The 26,232-nt window shown below is 36.6% G+C and overlaps 1 protein-coding gene across 22 annotated transcripts in view; it reads right to left on the bottom strand.

Annotated features, from left to right (window-relative positions):
- COMMD10 (COMM domain containing 10) overlaps window positions 1–26,232 on the bottom strand; it is a 236,814-nt gene that overhangs the window by 142,053 nt on the left and 68,529 nt on the right. For 2 of the 22 annotated variants that reach the window (XR_014836340.1, XR_014836341.1), the window contains exon 6: window positions 15,767–15,839. Coding sequence is in view for 1 of the 3 variants with exons in the window: in XM_005661591.4 (XP_005661648.3) it covers window positions 15,837–15,839 (3 nt within the window). In the remaining 2 variants the exon portion in view is untranslated. 22 annotated transcript variants of the gene reach the window in all.

Genomic DNA, 26,232 nt, shown 5'->3' with positions numbered 1-26,232 from the left:
CACATAATCCCAATAAATGTCCCAAATCAAAAGGACTGGTTTTATGAAAACAATTTTTAAAAACTCATTTTTTTGGTTAGAAAAATTTGTCTATTTTTTAGTTTTATTACATTTGTTTTTCAAACAAATTGAAGATTAGAGGCCAAAAAAGATAAAAGCTCATGATTTCTGAAATACTTATGAATTTTAATTACTAATAGAAAATGTCACAAGTTGTACTCTCATTTAGGTAAGTATTATTAAAAATGCAAGAGACCACTAGAGTCTCGTATGAAAAAGTAAATCTATTATTCCAGAATAATACAGGACAAAAACGGAACTGGAAGAAAATATCCATTTCTTCTACTTTATTTCAGCGGCCTCTATTTCAGGGGAATGTGGTGTTAAAATACATTCTACGCAATGGAGCACTAAAATTACAAATTCAATTATATTATTGCTATTAGATTTAAATCATATCCATACTGGTTTTTATACACCTGGATATAAGTAGGCTTCCACTCAAAAATGTTTATTCATACAACTGAAAAATGTACACAGATAACCTATCAGTCTCTAAGTGTTGATAACCGGTGCAGCTGAATACTAACCCTAAATTAAAACAAAAAAACTTCATTGACTGTCCAAAGATATAGGAAACTCTCAAATGAAAATCTAAAATCCTATTTTAGGTTTAATGTTAATACATTAAAATAAACCTTCATTAGCACTTGCAGTAATCCTTTTAAAACAGAACAACAAGAAAAGCTTCCTGGGCCCTTGTTCTTTGAATTGGAATATACTTAACTCTACTTCAATGCTGACTCACCAATATACATACAAATAAACAGGTGTCCAAATTTAACTGCACAGTGACTCTATTACACTGCTTTACCCAAAATCTGCCATTCAGGTATTATCTGTTAGTCTCTTTTTTACTTTTGCAGAGCCAGTGGCATTCCTTTATTCTCTGTGATTCTATGGCCCTATTTGTCTCATCAGGTTTACTGAATTTACCTGCATGTCAAGTAATGAGCTAAGCTCTTTGTTGGCTTTATTTAATGCTCACGGGAACTCTTAACCTAAAACATAGGTACTATTACCATTCCGTTTTACATATGAAAAAGAAGATGACACATATGTAAAGAAGATGACACATTCAATGGAAGAGAGCTAACTGGAGGGAGAGGATGAACTTCAACCTAGGTCTGTGTGGGACCAATATCCATGGTGCACTTCCTTACCTGTTTTTCTGACACCTTACATTTTTAATTCATTCTTTTCGCTCCTTAAACTTCTTCTCCCCTTCAATTGCAGGTAACATCTTCAAGACAGTCTCTTCTACTCTTTCTGTCATCTCTTTAGTTAGCTCATGTATCCTAACAATTTCAACACGGTCATATAGACAAGATTCTAAAATCTGTATTTTGGTTCTTTCACTTTAGTGCTGTATTTCTAAATCCCCAAGGGTTATATTCAGTTAGATAACCTAATATTATCTCCAGACTTGGCAGAGATAATTTCCAAAATCCTTTACAAGTTAATCATAATTCCACAAAAAACTGAATTCCTCTTAGTCCTCATCCAAATGACTTTATATCTGTTCATGGAAATACTATTCCACATTTTTCTTCCCTTCATCCTCTATATAAAACTAGGCCTATGGCTTTTCTTCCTAGATATGGTTTGTGAGTTTGAATTTTCTACTTCATTCTTACTACCACAACCTGATAATCCAACCTACCCTGTCCTCTCACCTCCTGGTATTACCTCATTTCTATCTTTCATGCTCACCGTCACGGACTGATCTTCCCAAAATACAGTTTTTATTTAATTAATTAATTAATTTATTTATTTTTGTCTTTTTGCTATTTCTTGGGCTGCTCCCGCGGCATATGAAGGGTCCCAGGCTAGGGGTCTAATCGGAGCTGTAGCCACCGGCCTATGCCAGAGCCACAGCAACGCGGGATCCAAGCTGCATCTGCAACCTACACCACAGCTCACGGCAACGTTGGATCATTAACCCACTGAGCAAGGGCAGGGACCGAACCTGCAACCTCATGGTTCCTAGTTGGATTCGTTAACCACTGCACCACGACGGGAACTCCCCCAAAATACAGTTTTTAAATCATTAAATCATTCCTTTGAGAAATCTATACAAGCACTCCAGTGCCTACAACGTAAAATATACACGGTTTGCAAGGATCTCTGTAGCCTGAGCCCAGGTTACTGACAAGTCTCACTATGTGCCTTCCACTCTCATTAGGCTGTTACCTTTACGCTTCCCCAAGTCTTCGAAGCTCCCTCCCTCATAGAACATCAGCTCTTCTCCCCACTATCTATCCACACCTTTCAACATATCATTTCTTCCATAGGTCTTGAATCAAGCCCACTCCGTGTAGGCTCAGAGGTGCTTTCAAACAGTGAGTACTTGGCTATGGTCAGGAAATGTGGCTTCTAACTCTGGTTCAATTGACATTATCCAATGATGTGACTCTGGGCAGATTTTTGAGGTAACAACTAGTCCAGACTTGTTTCCTCATCAGAAAATGAGACATCAAATTAGATTATCTCTAAAATCTCTTTTGGTTTTAAAATCGTTAAACTCCAACAATATTTACTATCTTACGTCTTCAACTGCTTAGTCATACATTAAAGGTTATATCTATATTTAATGTTTACTAGATTACAAACTGAGGATAAAAATGATGTAATATATGCTTTTGCAAACTCAACAAGATATGGCACAGTTTTTCATACATAGATCCTTAATAAATACTTATGGACGGATTAACAACTCCTCTCTTTATATCAAGCAAGATAAATAAATCAATATCCTTTTAAGTAATAAAACTTCAAAATAATGCCATAATTTTCAAAATCATGAAATTAGGGTATGAAGGGAAGTTTTTGGTTTTTCTCTTTCATTTTCTTTTCTTTTCTTCAACTTAATTTAAGTAACAAAAGATAAAAGAGGATCTGAGAATTTCTTCTTAGGAAGCCCATTAGAATATATTTGCTAATGCTAAATTATAATTGGTATTTCAAAAAACTACTCTGTGGAATGAATTATTATAAAAACATACTCAGTGGATAATCTGTTTCTACCATTGCTCTTCTATAACTACTCTCTGTATGTTAACCATAATGGTTTTTGTGTGTGTGTGTAGAATTATTTCGGGTCATGCATCTCTTCTGTTCAAAATCCTCAGAGTCAAATTCAAGTTTGTACGAAGGCCTATCTATAAGGCACCACAGGATTCCATGTCTTCCCACACCCACAATTACTCTCATTTATCACCTGAAACTCTCTCCCCACACACACTCTACCCAACCACAGCAGCTTCCTTGCCATTCTAGGGCTCTCTATGCACACTTCCAACTCAGGTCCTTTGCACTTGCCATTCCTGTTTACTGGACTGGTCTTCCTCAAGATGTACACACACTTTCTAGCCTCCAATTAGATACTGCCTTATTAGAGAGAAAGGCCTTCCCTATCTAAAATAATACCACATTATTACTCTCTGTCTCCACTTAGTTTTTCTTCATAGCATTTATCACTACTTGATAGAATATATACTTGTCCAATCTGTTTATGTTCTTGCTCCACCTACCGCAATGAACTATCTAAGAGGAGAGGGACTTTGGTTTGATTACTACTATATCCCCAACACCTAGAACTGCCTGGCACATAGGTGTGTGATGAATGACAGAATGAATGAATGAATGAATGAATGCTTTTTTATTATTTTTAAAGTGTTATTAACGTACAGTTGATTTACAATGTTGTGATAATTTCTGCTGCACAACAAGGTGACTCAGTTATACATGTACACACATGCATTCTCTTTCAGATTCCTTTCCCACACTGATTACCACAGAATATTGGGTAGAGTCCTCTGTGCTATACAGCAGGTCTCCACTGGCCAGTCATTCCATATACCACACAGTGCATATGCCAATTCCAAACTCCAGTCCATCCCTCCCTAGCCCTAACTGTCTCTTTTGGTAACCATAAGTCTGACTTCAAAGTCTGTGAGTCTGTTTTTGTTCTGCAAATAAGTTCATTTATATCCTTTTTTAGATTCCACAGAGAAGTGGTATCATATATTTTTCTTTCACTAACTCCACTTAGTATGATTACTAGTATTCTGATGGTCCTCATTCCAGGGGAGGGGGGAAAAACAGGTTTAAAAATGCATCAACAAGGAAATTAATACCCAATGATTTAGTTTCTTCAGTTAGCACATTTAATTGTATTTGTTCAAATATATCTACAGAAAACAGATGATTTATGAAACTATAACTCCTCTACTGAAAATGAAGACCCTACTAGAACTTCTGGAAGGATTTCTGATCAAAGCTAGAAAGGTGAAAAGTGAAAGCTAACAAAAGAGGACAAACATTAAGAGCTTCACTATCTAGGATGCAAATCAGTTTTTTAAGCTATTCACAGTGTGATGGCTGAAAATAACCACTACTCTTTGAATATAAATACATTTATACTAACTATACATATTAAATTGCACGATCCAGCCCACCAAAGCAAAGTAAAAAAATTAAAATGCTAAAAGTCAGGAAAAGCCAAAATTTATACGCCACTCTCACATTATCTTGCTTAACTTGCCTTATACATCATTTAAAAAGTACATATAAAGGAGAAATTGAAAATGACTACACTCATAGAAATAATGTTGAAATGTGACTGCTATAGGAAATATAACTTAGGGATTTCCCGATTTCTAAGAAATAGAGTTTAATACCAAAGCTTTTTTTTTTCATTTGTAAACTACCTTAAAAAGGGAATAAGTGGGGAACAAGAGGCAGCTGTTAGATGAATTAAAATTATATGACTTTGTCTTGACCTTAACTCATTATCTAAATATTTTCATTATATACTAAAAGAAAACATGAATGTAAAAGATTATATGTACTCATTTACATTATTATGAACCTCAATGAAGAATACAATATTGTCATTATTTTAGACAGTTTAAAATTTATAAGCTTTACAAGAGCAAAAAACAGATTTGACTATATTACATAAAATTATTAAAGATGTTTTCTCATACTAACTCGATCTATGTATTGCCTGAGTTTTTACAAGAAGAGCAACACTGAAATATCATTAACAATTTTTCCTTTTTTTTAATTTAAAAATACTTTATTGCTAAAAAATGCTAACCATTCTCTAAGTCTTCATTTTGTGAGTTATAATTTTTTTGTAATAGTAACATCAAAGATCACAATCACCATGATAAATAATAATGAAAAAGTTTGACATATTGCTGAAATTACTACACTGTGACACAGACATTAAGAGAGCAGATGCTGTTAGAAAAACAGGGCTGAAAGACTTGTGATGGGCACAGGATTGACACAAACATTCAATTTGTAAACAAAGCAAAAACCGCAGTATTTGCAAAATGCAATGATATGAGGTATGCCTATAAATTAACATTTTACTTACATTATTAAGCTATTATTTCTCAGTAGTTTACATTAGGTTCAAAAGCTTTTCAGGAGTGGGAGGCATCGGGAGCTTGGGCCTATCAGACACAACTTGGAATAGATTTACAAGGAGATCCTGCTGAGTAGCATTGAGAACTTTGTCTAGATACTCATGTTGCAACAGAACAAAGGGTGGGGGAAAAAAATGTAATTGTAATGTATACATGTAACGATAACTTGATCCCCTTGCTGTACAGTGGGAAAATTAAAAAATTAAAATTAAAAAAAAAACAATTTTTCAAAAAGTTAAAAAGCATAAAGAGTTCAGGCTCCAAAGCCTCAAATGAGCGACATAAGTTAGTAGTTTTAATTTTAACCTACAGACGGCCACAGCCAGGACGCATGAGCACAAGTCCCTGTACACCTCTTCTCCATGGCTCCTGGCCTGCTTCAGGGCTGTGGCTACAGAAGACACCCCAGAGGCATGGCTTCAGAACACACGTACTACGAGTAAATCTTTTCTCCAAATGGGAACTCGGCTCTGTTTTCTAAGATATCAGCCTAAAACTCTGTAGGACTGAGGAACAAGCACTTAAATATTTCCTACCTCGGATAAGACACCAAATAGTAATAGTCAGTCTGAGAAATGCTTCATACCTGAGGGAAGTCCTATGCTTTTTAGAACCAAAAAGCTAAAGAGGCCTGACAATTCAATGTAGCAAGTTTAGAGGAGAAAACAGATGCAGCATCAACACTCCCACGAAGTACAATTAGCACCAGAATAGAATTTTTCTTCATGTAATCTCTTTCCTGCTCCCTCTCCTACCTCTTCACCTCTTTCCCCCTTGCTACAACTGTGGTACTATAAATACCCTTCCCACTCTGGTAATAATCTAAAGCTTTTATCTACTTTCCTCTCCACCTCTATCCAGCCTTAGAGATTAATTTATGTCAGATTTCTCTCTACAAAAATGCCAGCTGACAAGCCAATATGGGATATTTCCTTAACATATTACCTATTTCTCAATATCTAATGTATAAAGTGGCTGAGCTAAGAGAAGTATTTTTCCAGTCTTGGATTATTCTTCTCTAAGCTCTAGACATATCACTAAGAAAAAACTTTTATTTTTAGCATCTAAATTTAGATAAAATGCATAAAACAAAGCACAACATTTTGGTTTATTTGCAAAAGACGGTGCAAATAAAACTATGAGACTCTCCCCAGGGTACTTGGCCATAGAGAATTACAACTATTTCTTGGAAAATGGGTACATTTGGCCATTTATAAGAGTCCTAATCTTAGAATTGGGAGCTATGGGTTCAAGTCGTTAAGTGTGCAAATAATAATACTGCATGTCTTTATAAAAATAACTCATCTTTGCATCTTACTTTACAGTTTTTAACATACTTTCCTCTTAAAATAATCATGACCAGTAACAACCCTGTGGAGCAATCATCACTGTTACTTTATAGAGAAACAGACTCAAGTCCACAGGGCAAGATGTACCAGAGTTAAGGACTAAAACATAGAAATCTTTTTAATGTACTGGCTTTTTCAGCCATTCAGTGCCAAACTATGACACAGGGGATGTAGAACAGTTCCCAAAGAGCAAAAAAACAATGAGTTTAGTGAGTTTACCACCAAAGTTTGCCACTCATAGCAGTGCAAGTCCCCAAACTCTGAAGTGATTAAAAAAAAAAAAAAAAAAAAAAGTCTAAGCTCAAATACCATTTGATATCACTTATATGTGGAATCTAACATATGGCACAAATGAACCTTTCCACAGAAAAGAAAATCATGGACATGGAGAACAAACTTGTGGTTGCCAAGGGGTCAGGGGAGGGAGTGGGATGGACTGGGAGTCTGGGGTTAAGGGATGTAAACTACTGCATTTGGAGTGGATAAGCAATGATATCCTGCTGTATAGCACAGGGAACTATATCTAGTCACTTGTGATGGAACATGATGGAGGATAATGGGAGAAAAAGAACGTCTGTGTTCGTGTGCGCGTGCATGCACGCGACTAGGTCACTTTTGCTGTATAACAGAAAACTGACAGAACACTGTAAACCAACTATAATGGAAAAAGTAAAAATCACTAAAAAAGAAAAAAAAAAGTCTAAAGTGACGGGGGAGGGGGGGGGAATCTCTCTGGGACAGATACACGGTAACCAAATGTTACAGACTAAATGTTTGTACCCTTCAAAATTCAGTGTGGCTACATTTGAGTGGGTTCTCCATAGAAGTAATTCAAGCAAAGCAGGATCATAAGGGTGGGGCCCTAACCTGCAAGAGCTGGTGTTCTTACAAGAAGGGACATCAGAGAGCCTCTCTCTGAACACACACGCTGAGAAAAGGCCAGAACACAGTGAGAAAGCAGATGTCTACAAGCCAGGGAGAGAGCCATACCAGAATCTAAATTTGCTGGCACCTTGATCTTGAACTTCCCAGCCTCCACAACTGCTAGAAATAAATGTCTGTTGGTTAAGCCACCCAGTCTGATGTATTTTGTTACAGCAGCCCTAGCACACTAATACACCATGTACATAAGAAGTATAAGAAGAGCTGATTATTAATTTATAATTAAAATACACTTACCAAAAATATATAGTCAACTGTACTTTTTTTTTTTTGTCTTTTTAGGGCTGCATGTGCAGCATATGGAGGTTCCCAGGCTAGGGGTCAAATTGGAGCTATAGCCACCAGCCTATGCCACAGCCACAGCAGCATCAGATCCAAACAACCTACACCACAGCTCATGGCAACGCCGGATCCCTGACCCACTAGGCAAGGCCAGGGATTGAACCCGCAACTTCATGGTTTCTAGTCGGATTCATTTCTGATGCGCCATGACAGGAACTCCTAGTCAACTGTACTTCTTGTTAAACTGTGCTTGGAGCCTGGAAACAATACCAGGGGAGATTGATGAATAGAATGTTTTAATGGTCTGAAATATTCTTCTCACCAAAGGTGCTCCCTCAACAATGGAACTAGTTTATTCAGACTTTTCTGAGTTAAATTTCCATTCTTCATGCATTCTTCTGGTCCTTGTCTCAGGGACCGCTCTTGGCTTCAACAGCACAAGTTAGCAACTTCGGAAAGGCACATACTTCTCTCGATATGTTAATACACTGAAAAAGCTGTAAGCAACAGACTAAGATAAACACAGGCTTTATTGGTGACCTCTCATATTTTAGCCATGATTCATTTTGTGTCCATACACAATAACTCCCAGAGGTTACAGCATTTTCCTCATTTCTCAAGTCTTTAGGGGGTGCTTTATTTTAGTCTCCAAGGATTTCAAACAGATTCCAGGGCTGTGATTCTAACTCTTGTTCATTTGATTTTGCCGAGAGCACATTATAGCTAAGTGGCTGTATGTAAAAATATCATATTTGATCTGTACAACACAACCCCTTCTAAGGAAAACATACACTTTCCCCCTAAAAAATTATAAAACCTAGTCTTAGTAAGTGGTAAAGCCCAGAACCACATTCTACTCTCTTTTTAATTCATGCATTATAAGCATATAAATAAAATATCTCAAAATTTCTTTGAAATAAAGATATGTGTGGTCATTTGTAAACCATGACAGTTTTTATAATCAGTGTTTAAAAAGCTATATGGGGAGTTCCTGTCGTGGTGCAGTGGTTAACGAATCCGACTAGGAACCATGAGGTTGCGGGTTCAGTCCCTGCCCTTGCTCAGTGGGTTAACGATCCGGTGTTGCCGTGAGCTGTGGTGTAGGTCGCAGATGTGGCTCGGATCCGTGTTGCTGTGGCTCTGGCGTAGGCCGGTGGCTACAGCTCCGATTAGACCCCTAGCCTGGGAACTTCCATATGCTGCGGGAGCGGCCCAAGAAATGGGAAAAAGACAAAAAAAAAAGCTAGATGGGCACTATTTTGGCTTAACGTTTTTATTTCATTAGCAGTCATGGCATGAAAATTTGACAACTTGGGCAAGATCATTAGGAATTACTCTAAATTGATGAAATTTTATCATAGATCTATCTAAGCTTTGTACAAACTACTATACCGACACTTACTTGAACATAGGGGAAAAATTAACTGTTATTTCAAAATAGAGTATAAACCAGAGTTTGTTTTCTACTGATGAGGGAAAATAGTTACACCAAGCAATCTCAATCACCTCTATGTAGCTGTAAACTCATAACTTAAATGGGAAAAGGGGAAGAACTAGGTTTACTTATTCACGTTCAAGACAAATCCAAAAACTTACACATAAATTTCATTCAAATGGAAAATGGGTAGGTTTTTCTTTGCACATCATTTAGTTTTTAAAATAAATATATCATTTATTTTAGAAAACAAAAAAGGTGTTGTATACAAAAAAATTGGTTTTAAAAGTAAAATAACACTATTTGATGAAAGTAACCTCTAAATAATGCAAGAATGCAATGCCACAAAATAAATCCAACCATAAACTATAAATTATTCACAAAGTAATCAAAAACCTTTCCTCACCTTGGCTTGAGGGTGTTTGTTTTTTAAATTATATGATAGTTGCAAGAAGAAAATGCTAACATTTAAAAAATAAATTTTTGGAAGATACTTTAAGAAGATACCTTTTGTCTTCTGATAGTAAAATCATTTGTATATATCCAGTTAACTGCTGTCTTATTTGAAAATTTCTCACTAAGGTATATAACTATTTCCCTTTAGCTTATTACTTAGGTCAAAGTAAGTTTCTTATTTGAACCTCTGAAGAAGTGGTAAGGAGCCCTAAGGGTAGTAGAGAGATGTCTAGGAAATAAGAGGTGGAGCATGAACAGACCAAATTACTAACAATGCCTGGTTCCCTCACTTCAGTTTACCAAAAAGAGTTGCTCACCTTTTTGTCAAATATTTATAGACACACAGACACACATACAGGTTAAATGACTCTTTGGAAAAAGATGCTGCAACTAAAATAGTTCTGAAATTACTGCTCCAAATTAGATCCTATAAGGTGTCCTATATATGATAATTAAACACTGATTGGGACCTGCACCAGTGTCTCTTCTGAAAGACTTGGGCTTCTCAACTTAATCTCACAGATGTGATGAGAGAATATACAAATTGTCCTTCCACACAGCAAGGTGCACACTTTTGCTGCTCATTTTCCTGCTGTGTTATTCATACCTTAAAGTCTTCAACCAAAATTAGTTCTAAATTAACTAAGTTCAATTATAGAGATTGATGAATATACATAATCCACCCAGCTGGGCTGGGGCAAGGTTACCCTCCATCTTCAACAAATACATTCTTTCTTATAGCAAAGAAATTTACCAAACACTACTGGGTTAGATCACAGCCTATATGGGTATCTTAACTAGAGATACAACTGCTAACAACAAGCTAACAACCTTGCAATAAAGGTTACAGCCCATGCCCAATTAAAATTTTAAGCACACACACTATGTAAGATAAATGTGTACCTTATATACAAGACACAGTTGTTACTATGCATAAAATATATTATACACATATATTTCTGTATACAGATACACATACACACATATATATGTCAATAAATTAGAGTTGGTTTGCACTTTTGTTCCTGTTAAATTACTTTACACAGAAATCTCCAGGAATTTAAAGCAATTTGAAAAGATTCTCTAAAATAGGCAAATCCAAAATACTTTAGCTGCTCATAAACCCTGAAAAAGTTACCTAGGTCATCTACTCCAACTGTCCACACCAAGAAAGATTTCCTTTGGCTAATTTTATCCAATTGCCATGGCATCAACTGCTGTCACTGTATTTTGGTACAAGCAAGGGAGTTCAGTGATTGGATATACTATGCTTCTGAATTAAAAGGTCTTCAACGTTACCCTGGGGAAATCATTCTCTCTTTTTTTTTTTTTTATTAAACATTGAATTTATAAGAATAAGGATTAAGATGTTTCAGAGAAGGCAAAAGAGAAAAGTAAAATAATTAAAATGCACTAAGTTCTAATAAAGTTGTCTTAGAAATAATAGCAACAAAAATTAAAGACCGCTATACCAATTATCTTAACATCTCATTCTGATTATCACTTATTAACCATGGCAGTCACTTAACCATCTTGCCTTCAGTTTTCTCTCATCTATTAATCTTAATAAAATATTAATATGCATAGTACATAGTTAGAAACATCAATGGCATAATGTGTAAAAATACTTTAAACAATAAAGAAACCATATTTGAATTATTATAAACTATATATTGATTATAAGTATAATAATGAGATTGGGGAAATGTACTTTTAATATTCCACAAAATGACTTATTAGTGCAAAAATGAGTTATCACCATAGTATTTTGTTCACTACCTGATTCACTTTATTATAACAAACTTTTATATTTAAATCTTTCAGGAGTTTCCTTGGCGGCTCAGCAGATACGAATTTGACTAGTATCCATGAGGATGCAGGTCTGATTCCTGGCCTCGCTCAGTGGGTTAAGGATTCAGTATTGCTATGAAATATGGTGTAGATTATAGATGGGGCTTGGATTTGGTGTTGCTGTCTGTGGCTGTGGCCAGCGGCTACAGGCTACAGCTCCAATTTCACCTCTAGCCTGGGAACCTCCATATGCCACAGGTATGGTCCTAAAAAAAGAAAAATTAAATCTTTCAACTTTTCTCTAAATTTGATTTATTTTTCTTGTTTTATGATTCAAACATTTATTAACTCCCTTACCCAACATTTTCAAATAATTTAAAATCAAATACATATTGGGAGTTCCCTTTGTGGCTCAAGAGAATGAACCCAACTAGGATTCATGAGAATGTGGGTTCAATCCCTGGCCTCGATCAGTGGGTTAAGGAACTGGTGTTGCAGTGAGCTGTGGTGTAGATCACAGACAGCTTGGATCCTATATTGCTGTGGCTGTGGCATAGGCCAGCAGCTGCAGCTGTGATTCAACCTCTAGCCTGGGAACTTCCATACACTGCAGGAGTGGCTCTAAAAAGGAAAAAAAAAAAAAAAAAATATTTATTAAATCCCGAATGTGTACAAGGCACTATGTCATATCCCTTTACTAAGAGGGTCATCCAACTGTGGACTGACAAGGCCCTTTCCTTTCTTCATTTTTCCTCTTGGATTTCCATTTAGTTTAACTGGTAACTTACCTGAGATTCCCTCTACTCCTAACTACTTAAAAAAGAAGACAAGAAACGAAATTTATTCATCTCCTATTATGCACTTGGCACTATATTTATATTTACATTATCTCAGTCAATCCTCACAAGAACCATAGGAAACAGGCATTCACATCACCTTTTAGAAATAAAAAAGATAAGAACCACAGCAGAGTAAAAATTTAAAGCAGGTCTGCTGACTCCAAAGCCTATGGTCCATCCACTACATCAGTACTCTCCAGACTTTCAGATTTCACAAGACAAAACAAGATGCACACACACACACACACACACACACACACACACACACAAGTGGTGGTCTTCGTGGCTAGCATCATTTTATTTTCTAAGAAATGATACATATTTAAAAGCCCTGTCTACCATTAGTATTATTTTATAAAACAAAAGCATATTAACATAAAAAAGGAAAAGAAAGACAATCTCAAAATAAGAAACAAGCCTTCTGAAGAAGGCATAGTTGACAACCTCTCACTGATATTTTCACCACAGAGCGGGTCCTCCAACTGGCAAATGAGAACAAATGCACTGAAGCAGACTGTTCACCGTAAGAAAGAAGCAGAATAGAGAACCTAAAATACTGCCCTGCTTATTTTTCCTAATTTCAATACAAAAGTGACAAGAATGCATGTTGCCTTAACTAAAGCCATGGGCTTTCCTCAAAGTTCTACATGCCAAGGCTCTGAGGACAACGAAAATTAGAGGCTTAAAAAATAAGTCAAAGCATCTTCTGGTATGAAGAGGTCAACTTATTCATTATTATCATGCATTTTCACAGACAGCAGACATCTTTAGGCTTTTCCTTCGAAAAACAAAAATCTGTGTATCTGATGTCATCAGAAGAGTGGTTCAAGAATTCAGATCTATTACCTCACACCTCAGAGATTCATCCACCTTCACTTGTGTTCCTGGCTTTCCAGCCTTATCTATTATAATTAAGAAGAGCAAGGACATTGTCTGCCTCAAATTTTGATGCAGGATCTGATATTAGGATGCTATGTTACTATCTAAGAGTCAATACACAGTAAATCTATAAGCTCATTGCCAATGCCAGAAAAAGTGTAAAATATTACTAAGTAAATTTGAGCTAAATTTTCAGAATAAATTTACATTTTTAAAAACACAGTTTGTCCTCCAACAATAACCAACAAGAAAAGTCATAAAAATTTTTAAACACATATAATCTAAATATTACAGTCTCATCCACAGCTCTGTTTCTAATTTCATCTACTAGATAGGCAAAAGATGGGATCAAGGGTCTAGGGAGAGAAGCAGACAGACAGAAAACAACTTGCTATTTGCTCTCCATTGGCACTTGGAACTGACCTCTATAGTTCATTACCATTTATGGGTATCCCGTGTATGAGGTATCTCATCATGTACTTTACCGCCTCCAATCCCTGCTTCATCACTACTCCATCCTGAACTGCCTTAAAGTCTTAAGAATGGATCATGCTCACTAGATACCTGAAGCTTCTAAATGACTGCTTGGAAATAAAGTTCGTAGTTTTATGAAATAACTCTTTTAGGGCAATATATTTGGCAAATCCTCTCTTTTAAGGATTAAATAGTACCCTGGTTGATCTACTACATTTTATACGGTACAGCTAGGTTATGTATTTCCACTGCTCAAAGATTAAAAAATACAAATAAGAAGCCCTGATTCTGTCAATGATCCCCTTGAAGGTCATGATACAACATTACTGGAATAGTCTACCCATGCTATAAATGAAATGCCTTTTTTTTTTTTTAAAGCTACAAAGGAGGTAAATAAAGTACCTTTCAGGGCAATATATTTAGGTTTTAATCTTACTGAATGTAGTCATTGTATATACACTTCCCTTTACTCAGACTATCCACTGTTATTTTAATCATTTTTTAAGGCCTAATTCAAATACGTATTTCACTGTGGATATTTCCCTATTAATCTATATAAATTCAATACCACATACTGTATGCTCACACTGCATAGTGAATAAGCCTTCAATATTCATCACCATTTATAAGCTTCTAATATGTAGGCACCTAAGGTGCTAAACTCATTGTTTCCAAGTCTTTCTCCCTCACATCACTGTAAGTCTGTCCACAGGAGCCTTAACAAGAGTTTTTTACAGTCAGCACCTATCACAGAACTTCATAATAATAGGCTTTGAACAAATGTTCATACTTTATTAAGAATACATTTTAGGAGTACTACTCAGGAATAAAAAAGAATGAAATACTCTGATTTGTAGCAAACTGGATAGAGAATATTATCCTCAGTGAAGTAAGTCAGAGAAAGACAAATGCTGTATGATACCACTTATATATGGAAATCTAAAAAACAATACAAATGAATATATCTGCAAAACAGAAAGACTCACAGATACAGAAACAAACTGCTGGTTACCAAAGGGGAGAGCAAAGTAAGGTGGGATAAATTAGGGATATGAGATTAACAGATATAAACTACTATATATAAAATAGATAAGCAACAAGGATTTACTGTATAGTACAGGGGATTATACCCATTATCTTGTCATGACCTATAGTGGACTAGGAGTTCCTGTCATGGCTCAGTGGTTAACGAATCCGACTAGAACCATGCGGTTGTGGGTTCAATCCCTGGCCTCGCTCAGTGGGTTAAGGATCCAGCGTTGCTGTGAGCTGTGATGTAGGTTGCAGACATGACTCAGATCCCACGTTGTTACTGTGGCTCTGGCGTAGGCCTGTGGCTACAGCTCCAATTAGACCCCTAGCCTGTGAACCTCCATATGCTGCAGGTGCGGCCCTAGAAAAAGACAAAATAATAATAATCATAACAAAAATACTGAATCACTAAGCTGTACACCTGAAACTAACATAATATTGTAAATCAACTATACTTCAATAAAAAAAGAGTGCACATTTTAACAGAAACATAAAATTGTATTTGCCCAAAATATAAGAACTATAATTTGTTCAGAATCTTTAAGTTTTATATTCTAATGCAAAATTTGATGCTTGATTGTCCTCAATAAGTAAAACTGATATAGACATTTGCTCGGCAACCGTATGTTTTCCACATGTCAATATTCATTTCTGACTTTTTTTCCATTTTACATAGAACATCAATTGCTGAAATAATTTTGTCTCTAAATCAGGAGTTATTCATTGAATGCTTTATTACAATGGAGTCAAACAGACCTGTGTTCAAATCTCAGCTCAATTACTTACTCGCCATATGATCTTGCTAAGTTTCTTCATTTATAGAATGGAGATAATATATGGTATCTTGTTTCACAGGTTACTGTGAAAAGTAAATCAGATAATATATTTTAAGCAATGGCACATAGTACTAAACACTCAGTAAACAGGCAGCTGTTGTACCCATGATATAGACTTAGCTCTAACCCTGCAATAATTACAGTCCTGTTTTAAACCAGTTGTACTTAAACAGATGTGTCTAAAGAAGAACTCAAAAAAAAAAAAAAATACTTGTGGGAGTTCCTTTCGTGGCTCAGTGGTTAACGAACCCAACTAGGATCCATGAGGATGTAGGTTCAATCCCTGGCTTTAGTCAGTAGGTTAAGGATCCGGTTTTGCTGTGAGCTGTGGTGTAGGTCACAGATGCGACTCAGAACCTGTGTTACTGTGGCTATGGCATAAGCTGGCAGCTGTAGCTCCAATTCAACTCCTAGCCTGTGAACTTCCATATGCTGTGGGTACAACCCTAAAAAGCAAAAACAATACTTGTGTAATTTATAAAAATATAACTTATATTCCACACCATATTCTGAGATTTGTTGTTGGTGAAAGGGAAAGGAGTTAAGGTATAGGCACACAGAGTTACAAAACTACCCTCTAATAACTTTGAAAACACTGTTTAAAATATTAAATGTATTAAACCTTTTACAAGTCCATTTCCACATCCATTTATTAACAATCAAAATACTGGATATGTAAAAATGCCAAATTCAAATTTTCTACTTCTCATTAGACATTATTTTATTCAATAAAATATGTGTTTATACAAGCTCTCTTAGCAATAAATGCTTAATTAGAATAAATGTATTGGGAGTGGGTGAAGAATCCAACTGCAGCAGCTCGAGTAGTGGTGGAGCTGTGTGTTTAACTCTAGGCCCAGGGTAGTGGGTTAAAGGATCCAGGGTTTCCGTAGGTATCTGCTTCCGTGTAGGTTGCAGCTGCGGCATGGATTCAATCCCTGGCCTGGGAACTTCCATATGCTGTGCGTGTGGCCATTAAATAAATAAGTAAAGGTAACGCTTTTAAATCCTTGTAGAGATTTAAGATACAGAAGGAGTAGCTTTCCTCTACGACCCACTGCTAATTTGGGATTTACTGGTTTATAAAATCAGAAAGACAAGGCCCTGTGATCACTGTTCCCACATAAAGAGATATCTTTAACATTATCATCATGGCCAGATGTGCTCAGGACTTACAGCTGCTCTGCTACTATGTCAAAAAAGTCTCAGTCTTATCTCTGTTGGTACAAGTTTCTACGTTTTGCTGTCGTTCAACTTAGCTATTTAGCTCACCAATTTAGAACAGTCTTAAAGTGCGAAATAAAAATAATGTAGTGGCTACATATTCATTCATTAAAAATATAGTAATAATTGAAGGTCTACTGTGTGCCAGGCACTGTTTTAGGCATGTCCCTGCTCTCATGGAATGTACTTTCTAGGACAGGATAACAGAAAATAAACAAATAACTATATTAATTATCATATTAATAAATAAAAAGAAAAACAGGGTAAATTAAGGGGGATAAAAAGTTACAGGAGATATGCTGCAATTATCTGCAATGTGTTCAGGGAAGGATTCTTTCTGAAACCATAACTGAGCAGAGACCTAACAGAGGGGAAACAGCAATCTGTGTAGACATCAAGGGAAGAAGCATTCTAGAACAGAAAACACAAAGGGCAAAGCCCACGAAGTGTTCCAGGAAAAGCAAGGCAACTTCTAGAGATAGGGCAGAGGGAACAGAGGGGGAAAGGTATCAGGTGAAGTTAAACAAGCAGCATGGAGTTATATCAGGTAGGATATTATAGGCTGTTTTAAGGGCTTTGGATCATATTTTGAATTATAAGAGAAGCCCTTAGAGTATCCTGAGCAGAGAACATAAATTGAATTATGATTAAAAATTATGACTGCTATGTGAAAAATAAGCTACACAGAACGAAGGGAGAAGCAGGGTAACCAGAGGCACAAATGACAGATTCATGTCAAACATAAATGATTAGCCACAGGAGAGATAAAATTTCCTGGACTTAATTAACAAACATGGTGACCTAGACCTTCTATTCCCTGTGACAGGACTGCATTAGATGCTAGCACCTGTTCCATGTCAAACAGAACAAATTATGAAAAAAAAATCATTGTTTGCAAGGCAAATGACACTTCACTTACAAAGATTTTTTTCCATAATGTACATTAACCCGTAAAGCTTTAGATGTACATCCCCAAATCTATCAGATTCATAAAAGTCAAACTACAATACAGGAATGAATTATTCTACTTCCAGGAATGGGAAAGTAAGACCAAGACTAAGATTAACTAAAAAAACTTGACAAAAAATAATTAAAAGCAAAAACTTTAAAACCTTTTGCTCAAGGAGTTCCCTGATGGTGTAGTGGGTTGAGGATCTGAGGATGGTGTAGCCAGTTGTCACTGCTGTGGCCTGGGGTTTGATCCCTGGCCGGGGAACTTCTGCATGCTATGAGCATGGCAAAAATACAAACAAAATTAAAATTTTTAAAATAAAATTAAACAATTTGCTTGAAGGCCTTGGAGACCTAACAACAACATAACAATTTATAGTTGAGGATCCAGGAGCAGCCCAGAAGTAAACTCAGTCATCTGAGGTGCTTCTTCCCGCCTCCTTAAGAAAAGCTGATATTCAAATGGCCAGTCACGGAGTTTCCATTGTGGCACAGTGGAATCAAATCCAACTAGTATCCAGAAGGATACAAGTCCGATCCCTGGCCTCACTCAGTGGGTCAGGGACCCAGCAATGCTGTGAGCTGTGGTATAAGTCACAGACGTGGTCAGATCCTGCATTGCTGTGGCTGTGGCACAGGCTGCCAGATGTAGCTCCAATTCAAGCCCTGGCCTGAGAATTTCCATATACCGTGGGTGTGGTTCTAAAAAGCAAAAAAAAAATAGCCCATCAATGGGAAAAAAGAAAATCCATCTTATTTGAAATTAAGAAAATAAATATTCAAATCACAATAAAATACTAATACCACTATACTTTTGCTAGGAAAGACTCATTACTAAGTTCTGGTAACAATGTAGAACAAAAACAACTTTTATACACACTGCAGGTGTGAATGCAAACTGTACAACTACTTTCAAATTAAACATGTATGGATGGCCAATAGGCACATGAAAAAATGCTCAACATTACTAATTATTAGAGAAATGCAAATCAAAACTACAATGAGGTATCACCTCACACTGGTCAGAATGGCCACCATTAACAAGTCAACAAATTACAAATACTCGAGCGGATGTGGAGAAAAGAGTATCCTCCTTCACTGTTGGTGGGGATGTAAACTGGTACAACCACTATGGAAAACAGTATGGAGGTACCTCAGGAAACTAAATATAGAACTCCCACAGGATGCAGCAATCCCACTCCTAGATATAGATCCCTATGTTCACTGAAGCGCTATTCACAATAGCCAAGACATGGAAACAACCTAAATGTCCATCAGCAGATGAATGGATTAAGAAGTTGTGGTATATATATACAATGGAATACTACTCAGCCATAAGAAAGGGCAAAATAATGCCATTTGCAGCAACATGGATACAACCAGAGGTTCTCATACTAAGTCAGAAAGAGAAAGACAAATACTATATATCACTTATATGTGGAATTTAAAATATGGCAGAGATGATCCTATCTACAGAAACAAATCAGGGACATGGAGAGCAGACTTGTGGTTGCCAGGGCGCTAGGGGGTGGGGGATAGATGGGGAGTTTGGGGCTGGTGGATACAAACTGTAACATTTAGAATTGATGGGCAATGGGCTCCTACTGTATAGCACAGGGAACTGTGTGTGATTGGGTCACTTTGCTATACAATAGAAATGGAAGAAATATTGTAAAGCAACTAACTTTAATAAAAAAAATTAAATTAAACATGTATACACTTGGGAAGACTATAAAAATGACTTCAGTTCTCCACCGTGTAGACATTACCTGTGAAATGTGACCCAGCAGAATCTTCCATCAATATAACCTATTTCCCTACTCCTTGAATTTGGCCTATACATTTGACTTACTTTGGCCAAGAGAATGTTGTGAAAACAACAATGTGTTGATTCTGTGCCTAGGCCTCAAGAAGCCTTGTGTCATTTCATACTCCCTCTGAACCAAGGGTCCAAGCCCAGGCTAACCTGCCAAATGATGGAAGACAGAAGCCCAGTCCTCAGGGTCACCACAGGGACTAAAGCCATCCTAAACTAGCCTGCCCCCAGCAAACTGCTGACACATGAGCAAGCTCAGCTGAGACTGGCCAAGCCTAGCCAGCAAACTACCTTGCCCACAAACAGATTCATGAACAATAATAAATGGATGTTTACTATTAATAAATGTTTTAAACTACTGAGTTTTGGAGCGATTCCTTCTATAGCAATAGCTAACTGATGGTACCAGAAGTGAGGTGCTATCATAATTTTAAAAATGAACTTGTAATATTGGTTCTGTAATCAAACAGTGGCCCGAGGCTTGAAAAATGGTCAACACACTCTTAACAAAAGTTGGAAGAAAGTTAAAAAAAAAATTTCACCAGAGGCTGAAATAATAGGAACTGGTGCTATGTAGTAACAAAATAAGTGGCAAAATTGTGTTGGCTATACCACTCAGAAGATGAAAAAGCTATGTAATAAACATTTAGATTTGCCTGAGATCTCCAGGCAGTGTTAAAAGTCAGCTGGTTGTTCCCAGCTGTATACGATAAAGTAACAGGGCAAAAGAAAGATGAGCTAAAGAAAAAAGTAAAAAGTTTACAAGCAAAATTTAGAAAGAATAAAGAGGGGCCAGGTCTTGCTGTGTTGGAAAATACAACTGCTTCTCATCTCCAGTCTCTCGGCTGGTAAAACCTTCTCCAAGTGTATAGTCTGGGACTGTAGACCAAGTCAAGGACATAGACGTAAAACCTCGTTAATGTCTCTAAAGAATAATGAAGGGACCGTCAAGACACTCTCAGCTAAATAAAAGCCCTTCTAGGGTCTTAAAAGAGTTGTCTCACAGTAGTCTGACACACCTAAAATTAGTCTAGAGAATGAAGAGGGTCTCGAAAACAATTACAAGTGTGACTTTTGGCTTATCCTAACACTCAGTGATTCCACTCCCAGGCAGTTCCCCAGAGAAATGCATGATCATATGTTAAGAAAGGCATGTACCAGAACGTTCATAGTATTCATAATAGCTAAAAACTAGAAACAACCCAACCTATCACCATTATAATGAATAAATAAAATGTGGTCTATTCAGTAGAAAAATGAAAGAACACTGTAAACCAGCTACAATGGAAAAAAATAAAAATCATTAGAAAAAATACGGTCTATTCACATAACAACATGCTAATGTAGCAATGAAAATGAACAAACTACAGCCATACATAACAAGAAGGAATATCAACAACATAATTTTGAAGCAAGCAAACAACTCAGGAACATAATACAATTCCTTTTAAATAGGAAAAAAAATAAAAGTCTAAAAGTAAACTGTAATGTTTAGATATGTATATGATTAGGAGATGAAAATAAAAAAACATAAAAACAAGGAAGAATCTGTTACCATAGAAGGCAGATTACAGAAGAGGAAAAAGGGGAAATTATGTAGAAGCAGCCAAGGATGCTTCTGGCAAGCTGGTAATATTTTATATCTTGATCTGTGTGATAGTCAGACAGATGTCAGCTTTGTGATTAACTGTACATTTGTGTTTTATGCACCTGTCTGTCCATAAATAATTTACATACAAAGATGTGCATAAGTGAGGCCACAGGACAAACTGTGGTAGCCAAAGAACCAGGAACATGTCCAGGTTTGAAAGCATTTTGGAACAGAACTATTTTGTTTAAATGATATACTCTGATGAGATTTTATTCAACTCATGCAATCAAAGCAACACTGATTTAGTCTGTCAGCGTGTTTAAGACTAAAGGGGAAAAGAAGATTCCCTGTGTTTGCTTAATGATTCAATAAAATCTAGCAGGTACTATATTATGAGATGAACTGTCACTGTCTTTCATCAGGAACACCATTCACTTTCATTAATAATTTTTTTAAGATGTGTGTTCAATAATGACTCACAGAGTCCTGGTACAATATTTTTTCTCCATCATTTATCTACTTCTTCAGAGTTCCGTGTGAAATTTTACTGTGATGAGAAACATTTGAGGAGAATTGCCTTCTAGCCCCACTACAGCTGGAAGCAAAAGTCCTAGACTTTTACTGCCCAGGAAAGACCAGATATGAGAGAAGCCGCAAGAGATACAAGAACCTTGCCTCAAGGCTTCAGTATGTATCACAGCCTACAATCAGTGTAACTGATATGAGAAGAGACCCGTAAAACACAAAATAATAATATGCTACACTTAGAACCTTCTCTTAAAGAAAAAGGCACTGCTAGAAAACAAATGCTGAAAAACCATACATCATCATTTGTCTAGTTCATATTCTACTGCTATACAGCTTCTGAAATCTGTAATAGAAAGTATAGAAGAGGGTTACGGATTGATTCAGTTAAGAAAATAATTTTCCTTAAAAATCTAACTCACTAAACAAGAAAAAAGAAAAAAAATCCAGTTTGAAATAGCATCTAATTACTTCAATTAAAAATTTAAATTTTAATTTGTTAAAAGACTATACCAGTTGGCTGATATTATTTAGCATTGGATATACTATAAGACTATTATAAATAAAACTTTACATTTTCCTATGAATCTATAATTGTGAAAAGGGCTACAGTGTTGGTAGCATTATATTTTGAAAGAGCATTACAAATCAGACAAAAAGCAATTTTAAAATACAAGCTAAAATGTGGTGATCTGTGACATATTTAATTCTCCAAATATAGACATAGTGTCTTTTATCCCACAGGGCCCTCTTTCCCACAGAGCAGCGTGGTCAATATCCCCTTGCCCTTGAAACTGGCAGATCTTTGTGACTGCTTCAACCAGTAGAGGACAACAGAAGTTACGCTCTGTGACATCTGAGTCTAGGTCATAAAGAGGCCATGCACTTCTGCTTTAGGACACTCGTTCTTGGATTTAGTTGCCATTGGCACTGGAATCAGGTGGAGACTATGAGTTAAACCCTAAAGGGGCACTGAGAATAGTGTTCACAGAAGCCTAAAAGGCCAGAAGGGGTTGCTTGTAAGGGTTTTTAAAGTACTGAAATGTGACTGGAAGCTGCAAGAAAGGGGTTCCTTGTTTTATCCTGGAGGGAAGTTTAGAAATACTGTTGTTGGCAGAAAAAACTAAAACTGGGAAATATTTCGAAGGAACTCAATGACTCAAAGTACCACTGGGCTTCTTCTCATTGCATATAACATATGAGAGGAAAAAGATAAGCTAAAGAATGAATTGCTAGTTCTAAAAGAGCAAGGACTCGCTGGGTTAAACAATAAAACCATGTGAAGTTAAAGCACCTGCAGATGACAAAATGCTCCTCCATAATGGAATGGCTTTCAGGTACAGATTGAATCCAGAGTGGGGCTGTAAGATGCTATATTAAGACTTCAGAAAGAGCTAAGACAGAGTCTCTTAGAAATGTTCAGATTGACAAAAGGTCTTATATTAGTTTTTTTTTTTAATAAGTAATTGCCACACACTTAATGGCTTAAAACAGTGCCCAATTATTAGTTCACAGTTCTACAGGTCAGTAATTCAGATAGGCTTGGACATGCTCTCACAAGGGTGTAATCAGATGTCAGGCAGGCAGGGTTCTAGGAAAGAACCTGCATGCAAGCTCACTCAGCTTGGGGGCACCTGCAGCTAATGGTCTGGGGGCCCTATTTCATTGCCGAAGCAGAAAACACTCTCTTCTCCTAGAGGCTGCCCTCATTCATCCTCACAAATGTCTCCATCTTCAAACCTGCAACATGCAGAGGTCTTTACACACTTTGAATCTTTCTGACTTCTGCTACCAGCATGACAACTCTTTCTGCTTTGCTGTTGTTACTGTTTTGCTTTTTAGGGCCTCACTCATATGGAAGTTCCCAGACTGGGGGTCAAATCAGAGCTGCTGCTGCCAGTCTACACCACAACGCCACATTTGAGGTGTGTCTGTGACCTACACCACTGCTCCTGGCAATGCTGGATCCCCAATCCATTGAGAGAGGTCAGGGGTTGAACCTGAATCCTCACGGACACTAGTTGGGTTCCATTTCCATTGCACCACAAAGGGAACTCCGAAAAGTTTCTGCTTTTAAAGTGAATGGCTGACTGGGCCGTGACCACTCAGAAGAACCTCCATATCTTAAGTGAATCCACTTGGGATTTTAATTAAATCTCTTTAAAAAGATAATTATCCATTTAAACAAAAATATGTGATAATAACAGCAACAGGCAGGGTTGGGAGGAATGGAGGTAGACTACTATAAAGTTCTTATCAGTGCCTAGAACTTAAGGCTAAAGGAAAAATATGTGCGCCTATTCATGTTTTAATGTATACTTTTTTAATGGTTAATATTTTTCCAGAACATTATTGAGAAATCGAAATTTGTAACATTTTAAGTTTAAATATTTTATTTGCAACAACAGAATTTGCTGTAATTTTACTTACCTGGTTCTATGGATGCAAACTTATCAATAATATTTCTTTTTTTTTTCTTTTTTTGTCTTTTTGCCATTTCTTAGGCCGTTTCTGAGGCATATGGAGGTTCCCAGGCTAGGGGTCGAATCAGAGCTGCAGCCACCGGCCTACACCAGAGCCAGAGCAACATGGGATCCGAGCCGTGTCTGCAACCTACACCACAGCTCACAGCAACGCCGGATCCTCAAACCACTGAGCAAGGCCAGGGACCAAACCCGCAGCCTCATGGTTCCTAGTCAGATTCATTAACCACTGAGCCACGACGGGAACTCCAGTAATATTTTTAAAATTTACTTTTTTACTTATATTATTTTCAACTGAGGAAAATGACAAATTAAAGAATTTCTAGAGACTAGGGGACCATCATGAGTAATTTTAAATTAGCTTCAGTTTACCGAAATTTCTTTCACAGGACTCTACTGTGACAGTATCATTTTTTAAAAAATTTCTCAAGGTCAGTAATATATTTGGGTAAAACTGCATGAAGCAGAGTTCATGAACCAGTTTTAAAAGATCTAAACATAATGCTGACTATTACAATTATTGATACTGCATGCTGCTAAAATTATTTCAGATGAAATTCTTACAGGACTTAATCTTTTTTTTTTTTTTTTTTCTTTTCTTTCTAGGGCCACACCTGTGGCATATGTAAGTTCCCAGGCTAGGGCTGAGTCGGAGCTGCATCTGTGACCTACACCGCAGCTCACGGCAACACCAGATCCTTAACCCACTGAGCGAGGACAGGGATTGAACCCGCATCCTCATGGATACTAGCTGGGTTCTTAACCCAGTGAGCCACAACAGGAACTCCATAATCTAACTTTTTAAGAACCAAGGCAGTGGCTGATTTTCGCAAACAGAAGTATTCACAGAAAATAACTTTCTCTGGTTACAAACTCAAAATTTGAAGACATTTCATTTATTTTTGTATATCTTCATTATAAATGTGAGATGAAGATGCCCCAAATCTAATTTCTATTTCACATATACTTTCCCATAATAACTCATACTCTCAACTGGTGATACATACATTTATAATTTCGTTACTTTTCTTCTTTATTTTAAAATAGAGCAGGTATATTCAGAACTCTTGTTAAAGTTCTGCACTCATCAAACACTGAAAGTTACATTCTCCCATTTGCTGTAGGTAAAGAGTCAGGCTTTCCATTTAAGTATACAGCTTCATTTTAGTAAAAAAAAAAAAAAAAAAAAAAAAATTTATTGTAGAGCTTTATTAACTTTCTTCACTTAGTTCAAACAGCTAGGGAAAGAAGGTCACTAGCACAAAGAACAAAATTCAGTAAAGTCTTTCTCTCTTTTATTTTTTCTTATGGCCACACCCATGGCATATGGAAGTTCCCAGGCCACAGAATGAATCTAAGCTGCAGCTATGAACATGTTGGATCCTTAAACCCACTGTGCCAGGCTGGGGATCAAACCTGTGCTTTGTAGCGACCCAAGCTGTTGCAGTTGGATTCTCAACCCACTGTGCCATAGCAGGAACTCCAGTAAGGTCTTTTAACAGAACTAATCTTCCCTTAAACATTTTCTTCCTAAATTTATCCTAAAGATATTAAAGACTATTTAAAAAATAGAAGGAATTACCTTCTTTAGCCTGCTACTTTCATAAGTAGTTCCACTTTTGGCAAAACTTAATGAAGAACAAGGCATTTCCATTTCCCTGCCCTAAACTGGAAAGACCTCTTTAAGAAATGAAGATTTCAATGTACTGTACTGTAACAGATATTTTACATCTCCTATCATATTTCATTCTCAGAAAAACCCTGGGAGGTAGCTATTATTGTCCAAATTTTCAGATTAGAATTTGAGCCTCAATCAGATAAGCAGC

This window comes from Sus scrofa, chromosome 2 (genome assembly GCF_054392235.1).
Source record: "Sus scrofa isolate SSC_HxYL_T2T_F1_AM1 chromosome 2, Sscrofa_HxYL_maternal_Yorkshire_Landrace_v2.0, whole genome shotgun sequence".
NCBI lineage: Eukaryota > Metazoa > Chordata > Mammalia > Artiodactyla > Suidae > Sus > Sus scrofa.
This window is presented reverse-complemented; position numbering and strand designations above follow the sequence as displayed.